This window comes from Thunnus albacares, chromosome 5, assembly GCF_914725855.1.
Source record: "Thunnus albacares chromosome 5, fThuAlb1.1, whole genome shotgun sequence".
NCBI lineage: Eukaryota > Metazoa > Chordata > Actinopteri > Scombriformes > Scombridae > Thunnus > Thunnus albacares.
The window spans coordinates 4,096,633-4,105,573 of NC_058110.1; the positions used below are offsets into that span (position 1 = coordinate 4,096,633).

At 42.4% G+C, this 8,941-nt stretch overlaps 1 protein-coding gene across 2 annotated transcripts in view; it reads right to left on the reverse strand.

Annotated features, from left to right (window-relative positions):
• Positions 1-770: 770 nt before the first annotated feature.
• The window catches only part of snphb (syntaphilin b), a 38,380-nt gene continuing 30,209 nt past the window's right edge, over positions 771-8,941 (reverse strand). For both annotated transcript variants that reach the window (XM_044351014.1, XM_044351013.1), the window contains 3 exons: positions 8,193-8,300; positions 7,185-7,334; positions 771-7,015 (listed from right to left, as the gene is read on the reverse strand). In XM_044351014.1, the coding sequence (XP_044206949.1) occupies positions 4,993-7,015; positions 7,185-7,334; positions 8,193-8,300 (2,281 nt within the window). In that variant the 3' untranslated portion in view covers positions 771-4,992. The remainder of the gene's footprint in view (positions 7,016-7,184; positions 7,335-8,192; positions 8,301-8,941) is intronic.

Here is an 8,941-nt window from a genome sequence, read left to right on the forward strand (position 1 = left end):
AAACACATAATCACACAATCAGACAAGGATTAAAGCATAAAATGACAATACACATCAAATGTTGACCAAAAAAAGCCAAACACCAACCACCCCCCTCCCGCCCACCACCTCTTCCTGCCTTCTTCAACAAATATTAAGCATCTTGTGTGTCTAAGGATGTACGTAGTATATAATTACTCACTCACCCACATACCCTGGCAAACCACACTACACTAGTTCAGGTGTATTATGGGACAGAAATAGAAAATGGGGTCACTTTGACATACAATGACATATGTTCTTTCAGGACAATGGCAGAGACAGTGTGCTCTCACGATAATGGCCTTGTTGTCATTGTGATAACATTACAATGGATCTTGATAAAGTGCTGCACTGTAAAGACTGTTTGAAGGAATATCAGATTCAACTTTTAATGAATAAATCTGAAACATTTAACAATGGAAATGTGGACTGTCAGAATCCAAAACAAGGTATGGGTGTTACCAATTTAACAGGAAAATGTAGGGGACAAAATGCCTTGAAAGATTAATGATGTGATTATGTTTACCAGACTCTATTAAGACTAGTGAATCCCCTAAGTCCTGAAATTTTTTTTTAAACAACTTGTTGTAAACAACGTGTTATTGTCTTCCTTCTTATCTTGCAGGCACAAGATAATAACTTTTGTAAGGCTGCCACTCATTTTTTCAGTTTCAATTAATCTACTGATTATTTTCTGGATTCACTGATTAATCATGTCGTCTTTAAAATGTAAAAAAAAAAATAATAATAATAATAATAAAAACAGCAAATCCTCTCATTTGAAAAGCTGAAATCAAAGAATATTTGGCTTTTTAGCTTTAAACAATTAATCAATTATCAAATTGCTAAACACAAGATAATCTCAGGTGCATTCAAAATAATAACTTGCATGCACAAAATATTAACTGACAACATGCAAGAACAATGTAATAATTTGTGTGCACAAGACAAGATGACTTGTGCACAAAAGATAATAACTTGTGCTAACAAGATAATTTGTGTGCACAAGACGAAAACACTATAATTTTTCAGGACTTTGGGGGCTCAGTAATACACCAATAACAATGCACTACAATGCAGTCACAAGTGTAGACTGTTGTGCGTAGTGGTAAATTAAGGGGGTGTGATGATGACTGCTACCCACAATAAGCCTGAACTGAACCTCAGATCAACACAAGTTTAATGCAGCATCACAAGTTCTCTATCACATATCACCTCTATCTATCACCCTGTTTGTCATGACAGCTTAAGTTTAATGACAGCAGGAGAGTTTGACTCAAATCACAGCACACTGCTGATACATCATTCACATGACTTTCATCAATACAGTTTTTGTTACATAATACATTAATATAGAGAGGAGGAGGCCACCTCCCACATTCTCACACATGTTCCCTCACAGGATTATATGGCTTTTTGTAAAACATGAAATTATTTTAGCCTCCTAATCCACTTTAGCCAAGCGGTTCACACAGTCAGTCAGTAGATGGGAACACAGCCAGTGCTCGACTGATGGCGAGAGTGATGTTAAGTGAAGGTTGTGGGTGAGCAAATGTACGAAAGTGTTAGTACAGAAGAGACAGTCCTGTGTGTCTCTAAAGGCATTCATTCGATCTTTTCAGGGATCTCGATGCATTATTGACAGCCACTGCTTTCGTGGCTCCTTCAGATTGATGAACTGGTAGGAAGTGAAAATCAAACGAGGGATTGTCATGATTGTCACTGATGTCTTACACATTTTGACAGTTTAGCACAACTGCTCATTTTCTACCTGTGTGTTTTTACAACAGCATACAGTGTTCTTTATTTTGTGGCCTGTAGATATACATTGTGGCCAGATGTGAAGAGCCGAGATCATTAGCTCTTTTCATGCATGAAAGGCAACAGTATTCAGAGAAATAGTGACATATCGTAGTAGTATTTTTTAGGGTCTTCCTGAAAATGTCTGCACTTTCTTAGTTACACTTGAACTGGGACCAGCAATTTAATTTTTGCTTTAGAGCATTATTTGTATTATATAAATCTTAAGTGACACTGCAGACCCAACAGAACTATCAATCATATCTCAGGGGACATACAACACATTGGATACACATACAATCTTCAAGTAATTGCTTAAAATTCATAAAGTGAACAATAGTGCAAAATATGTCAACCAAATGGTTAAAAAAATTGATTCATGCTGCTTATTTCTTCACCGAAGAACTAAACATTTCAGTTGGCGTCAGACTACTCTTGCTGGTTGTGTCGGGGCATTTCTTGATACACGTTTGGCTCATGAATCTCTTGACAGTGAGACAAATTGTTTGATCATTTTACAGTCACCATCAGATGCCACTTTCATAGAGTCCTTTCATAATACATACATTCACACAAAGCAAAACACCCCGATCCTGAACTGCGATCACACCCCAGACCTCAGATACTGATTTACATTTTGAGAGTAATGTGCCAATGTAATGCTTCATGTCTAGAAATGCTTTGCAGAATGATATGTTAAACAAATAAAGTTGATTTATTTGCAATGACGGACTTGTACAGTGGACTTGAAATACACGCTACCAGAGTGACAGTTAAACTACACCAAAAGAGCATTTAAGTTAGCAGAAATATACAGCACGGAGCATAGACTGAGCACTTCTCACTTCATTCAGATCTACATCAATGTGTCAAACTGAGCAAGTGAGTATCTACAAACTAAGTGTCTGATTATAATATGACTTAGTTATTTTCAATAATTCGATAGTTCAACTGAGTTAGCTTTGAATATAAGCTTCAGGGTACAAGGGCCAACTATATGGCTGAGGATAGGCAAAATTTCACCCTAAAACATAATGTCCATGTTGTTCATGGAGCCTGAAACCCAAGAACAAAATAGATTTACAGAAAAAAACACTACTTAAGAGCTTTGGACAGAGCCACGATTAGCTTAGTGTAGCATAAAGACTTGAAACAGACACAACTGTTAAGCAACCAGCACCTCAAAATATTAAAAAATTAACTTGTTACATCTCCTTGTCTGTTTAGTCTACACACAAACAGAAATGTAAAAACAAGTTGTGGTTTAACAGGGAGTTAGATACTGGAGCTATTACTTTTTGGTAAAATGAAGAGGTGATGGTGGGCAAATTTTTTAAACTTTGGACATAGCCAACCCCCCCACTTCTAGTCTTTATGCTAAGCTAAGGTAAACTAATCGCCTGCTGGCTCTAACTTCATATTTAGCATAAAAATGAGATTGGTAACAATCTTCTCATGTAACTTTTGTCAAGAAAGCAAATTAAAGTATTTCCCAAAATGTCAAAAATTAAGGTGCAGTTGATTGGGGCTGTAACTTCACAGTCAAAGCCCAGAGAGATGCTGTGTGTGGAGAAGATGGAGGAAAACATAATGAGGTTTGGTTACAGTCACAAAATATGTAGCATTTTTTGCTCAGTTGAATAAATCTGTTAACTAATTAACTATGAACCAACTTTGTGGAGTATTAAACATGAGTTTATGTTTTAGCATCCGAATCAGCCTTGTTTGATATCTGGAAATGTAATTATACTCTGCGGGTAGAAACACATCGAACACGGTAAGCTGGGTGGAGCCAGTTTCATTTTCTATGAGAGGTGACAAATCCTGCATGAGACCTGAGCTTACTAATTAAAATTTGACTGTTTTGCGTAGAATTGGGAGGATGGGCTATGAAGCCCCTGGGCATGTTGGGGTTGAGGGAAAGTAAAGAGCAGATTATGTTGCATATTTATATTGTAAGTCAATTTTGAAGAAAGGGGAAATAGATGGTAATGTATCCCTTGGGAAGATGGAATTCAGTCTGTATGCTATGCTAAGCTAATTACCTGCTACTTCTTCTTGATCTTCTCATGTAACTTTCAGCAAGAGTTTCAATATCTTTAAAACAAGTTCACAACAAATTATGACAGATCTTTTGACAACAGTCATGCGGCAAATCGGATTTCAGACACATTTCAGTCAGCTTAAGACAGCCAACCATTTCTGACATGCAAGAAATCCATCCAATTGTCAAAAAGCCAGATCACTGATTGTTCAAGCAATTAATCAAACATTGCGACCCTCTCAAACTGAAGTCAAATGACAACCAATTGCTCTGCAATTTGGCCTGATTGTTAAGGAGGCAACTAATTTGACATTAAATTGGGTTTAATCTGTACAGTGTCTGCCTAGCAAAAACAGAAAAAGCAGAGGAAGCAGCATCAAACTGTGTTGCAGCATGATTTATTCAGCAGCTGAGTGTGGGAGGTGTCTAAGGTTCATGGCAGCCTTTCCATGTTTGATGTGTTTCTACCTTTAGAATCTACCTGAGTTCTGTGTCTACATTGTCGTTTCCTGAAAGTAAAGGAGCTCCATTGTTTCAGTCGTTTAGACTCAAAGAAAAGCCCAAACTGTCTGCAGTCATAAGAATTGTAAATTCATTGAGTAGAGTGTTGCTCGTCTACAGACAAGACCATTTGGTTACAGACTCACGTTATGCATACACCTGTGTACACACTGTACATGTACACACTCACCAACACGTGATCTTTTGAACATGTCAGAACTGAGTCAGACTGGTATGATGACATATCAATGAACCTTTAACATTTTCCCTGCATTTAAACACAAAACAATCAGCATCAAACATCCAAGCATCGATCATTCATTTCAATCAGTTCATTCAGATTTGCACAAGTCAGTAGTGTTGGCAGACATCTTGGTAGCAACAACAGAGACCAGTGGGTGAGAGACAACAACAAGAAGGACCAAAGAGAACAGACTTTACCAGTGACAGATCTTAGTCATGAGTGCACATTTCCTGTTCTTGATACTCCCTCAGCTATTAACTTTGATGACAAATGCAGGACAGAAAGTTCCTTCTCTTTGTCTTCTCACACAACAGCTATCTTCCAAGTAGGTAAGGACCCAGACCCATACAGGAGAGGTTGTAGGGCTCAACAGACTCTTCTCTTAAATCTGTGATCCACCCAGGTCTCCCCCGCCTGCGGGGTAATGCCTCAACCCACCTCCCCTGCGCAGCGAGTGCAGCGCCACAGTGCAACAGCCCCGCAGCAATGACCCTATATGATATATGGGTTGTCCACCACGGATTGGACCGCGGCAGAGCCATGCCACGGTTGGCACCACAGGGATGGCCACTGCTAGCAGATCCACCAGGAAGTGACGACTCCAGTAGCTCTTCTGAATTTGCCCAGAGGTGGAGTCTTCCTCCTCCGCTGCGTCATCCCCTGTGGCACCTTGCTCTTTAGTATCATCTTCATCATCGTTATCTTGCACCTCCACGACAATGACACCAGCTATCTCCTCATGGGAAGTAGATCTCCTTGGCTGGGAGGTGTGAGGCTGTTCTACGCCTGGTGATGGTCCTGGGCAAGGTGGACTCAGCTCTGCTGTCTCTGCCTGGGTTGATGCTGCTAATTGATCAACCTCTTGGTGCCTCTCTTCCAGGCTGAGGTTTTCCAGTGTTCTTCCACCCTGCTTGCCTTCTCCAATGCATCCCCCAAACTTAAGCTCATCCTCCATCTTTGCTGTTGTTTCTTCTAAATCGCACAGTGCTACTTCCTCCACTGCACCCGGACTTTCCACCACATTCCCTTCCACTGAGGCCACTGAGGTCCGCTGTCCTTCTTCTGCCAGTCGGATCACTGTTGTTTCCTCCTGCTTCTCTGTTTCAGCAGCTTCTTTCTCTCTCTTTTCCTTCTCCTGCTTTTCCTCCTCCTCCCATCCCTCCTTCCCTTCACACAGAGGACTCTCCATGGAACACGCCACAGTGGCAGACCGTGGTAGGGGAGGGACCTGCGGCGTTTTGGAGACCGGGATTGGCTCTGTGGCTGTGCTCATGACTGTTGCTGTGGTTACTGAAGTGGTGGTGGTGATGGAGTCCAGCTCCTCCTCCCCCTCATCAGACATCCAGGTGGAGGTGGGGCTGCAGGCCTGGGAGCGAAAAGTGCGTTGCTCCGCGATAGTGTCTAGGTCAGAAGGGTAACCTGCTGTTGCTGGGATGGGGCAGCTTTCGGTCTGAATGCCCGTCTCCCGCAGAGGATGCAGGTACAGGTGATGGTGGGACAGGCAGGGGTGGCTCATACAGCTCACTCCACCCAGGCCGCAACGAACGGGTGCCAGCCGCTCACCTGTGCAAAGCTTCTCATAGGTGGAGGAGTGTGGCATAGTGTGGGGCATAGAGTGTGACAAGTTGCGAGGGAAAGAATGAGGTAAAGTATGGGAGAAGGTGTGAGGCAGAGAGCTGGGCAGAGAGCTGGGCAGAGAGCTGGGCATGGAGCTGGGCAGAGAGCTGGGCATGGAGCTGGGCAGAGAGTGGGAAAAGGTCTGCGCATAGGAGTTGAGTAAAGATGCTGTTTCCTCAGAGAGGAAGGCGGCCTCCAGCAGCAGGTCAGCCCGACTGGGGATGCTGCTCTCCCCACAGCATACAAAGCCGCTGTCCTGGGTGCCATCACCTGACAGACAAGGAAAGTCTGGCCCATTGCCGTTCCTGTCTGCCAGTGCCTGATCACTCAGCTTGGTGTAGGTGGAGCTCCGGGTCAGAGAACGGGCTGGGGAACCATCACAGGAGCAAGACCCCCTCCCACCTACTGCAGGTTTGGGTATTCCCCCTGGACTTTCACCTGATACAGACGCTGGTGCTGAACCCCCGACACGGATCCGACAGCCTGGTATGGCTTCCCCCTCCTTGGCTAACCCAGCCTGGGCTAATTCCATGCTGAGCAAAAGGTTCTCGAGCTTGTGGTTCTGAATGTTGATGTCCTGGAAGTACTTCTGAACCCCTATGTCCCCACTGAGTCCCCCGGCGTCACTGAGCCTGGCACGGACAGTGTCCACGGCCTGTTTGAGCTGGTGGATCTCCTGACGAGCCTCCTTTAGGGCCAGCTGAGCCTCCACACGGTGACATTCCTCCTCAACCCAGTCCTCCTGCATTCTGTAAAGCTGCCCTCTCAGCTCATCTATCTCTGTGTCCCTAAGAGTGTCAAAATGGAAAACAAAAAGAAAGAACAGAGGATAATGAGACAGAACAAGAGAATTAGGGGGATAAAGATATTGAGAAAAGTAGCAAAGGGAGAACCTCGACTCAACAAAAACACTGTCTTTTTGACTAAATCATTTCTATTTCGATCTCAATATCTCACCTGTCTTGAAGAGTGTTGATGGTTTCTTTTAGCTTGGCCCGCAGGTGTCTGATACACACCTCCTTCTGCTGCAGGGGTGTGAGGTACTGCTCTGGTGGAGGGGGCCGGATACCATGGTTGTCCGTACATGATGTGTACTTCTGGTGACGTCTAAGACACACAGGACACAAACATAGAGGTGTTTTCCTAAGGCTGGGTAGTGAGCCTCAGCACTTTTTTGGTACTGATCTAAATTTTTAAGTAGCACTGAGTATTGAAAACGGTACCAGGAGGTAACATTAAACATCTGGTCAGATTGGTAATCTTGTTTAATAATGATTTGTTTTAGACAGTTTCTGATATGAATCAAATTTCCAACTGAAGGTACATTAGATCGCACTCCAGTCATTTGAATTTGCTGTATCTTTACAGTAATAGTAACATGCACAAACATTTTGGCTAATGCCTTCTTTGTTTGCTGGCTCAATGACTGTCACAATCCAAATTCTTTTATTAAGTAATGCCAGATGCACATTACTTTTTTAATAAGTTAATGTGATACCACACCCTTTCCTTTTATTCAGTTCCAACTATTTCATGTCTATGACAGGTGCTTGATTTGTTCTAGGTATGTGCACCTGGCACTACTTACGTGTTTAAAAGAGTTGCGATTGTGACAATCATTGAGTCTGCAAACTCAGGAAGGTATCAGTGGTACCGTTTGTGTTTGTGTGATATCATCAAACAAAAGGTGAGCCTGTTTTCATACCATCTCTTTTTCAGTGATTCAGATGATAAAGTGAAAATGAAATGGCAGTTCAGTCTGTTCATTTGTTTAATAAAACAGATCAGGGGATAAAATTATATGTGGTAGGCATATCAAGTTCTGATTTTGACTGACATGAGAATACAAGGTTTTATATTTGGTTTGACATTAATACAATCAGTCATTCCAAGGAGTATTTTAGCAGTCAGCAAAAGAAACTTTTCATCTCCACTGAACAGACCCTGCAGTGTCTGATGTCTCACCCTTTGGTGGGGCTGCAGTCGCTGCCTTTACAAGAGCCTGAGTTGCTGCTGCTGCTGAAGGAGGCATTGCCATAGGGATCTCTATTACTGGGCGCAGCTGGAGTCCGCCTGGTCCAAAGTAAGGGGAGACATGTTAAACTGTCCCTGGTAACTAGTATGAAACCACACTCCAGACAACAAGGTGAAAGTGGATTCAGTCAGCTGTTGAGCAAAACCATCATGACACTGTTCAAAATCACAGATGTGAATGGAGCAAACTTCAATCCAGGTCCACTAACATGCCAATACAACACAGAAATGCACAATATACACAGACACATTACAAATACAGAGGCCAAAGTCACAGCTAGCAGACAACAGTTCTGCAAGAAGACTTTGTCCTTTAGGCACTGACAGTGATGTTACTGTTTTTTTAAAAAGGGAATCTACTCTGTGAAGATGAAAACCGAAACCCAAATAAAAAAAAATCACTCAGTGACATAACTGTAAAAAGCTTTCTTCAAAATAAATTAGGTGAGGATAGGTGTAACTAGAGTCTGAAAATAAAATGAAAAGAGAACAAATGAAGAGAAAAGAAGAGGGGAGTAACAGGTCAGACTGGGCATGATGCTGGAACATCTTCAGGTCAACAACTCTCTCAGATGTTTTAAACAAAGTAACATCATGAAACATTCACAACAGTGCAATGTCTGTCATCATTCCCATGCTTCAGAGAGTCAACACTGATCAAGAGGAAAGAAGAGGGACTC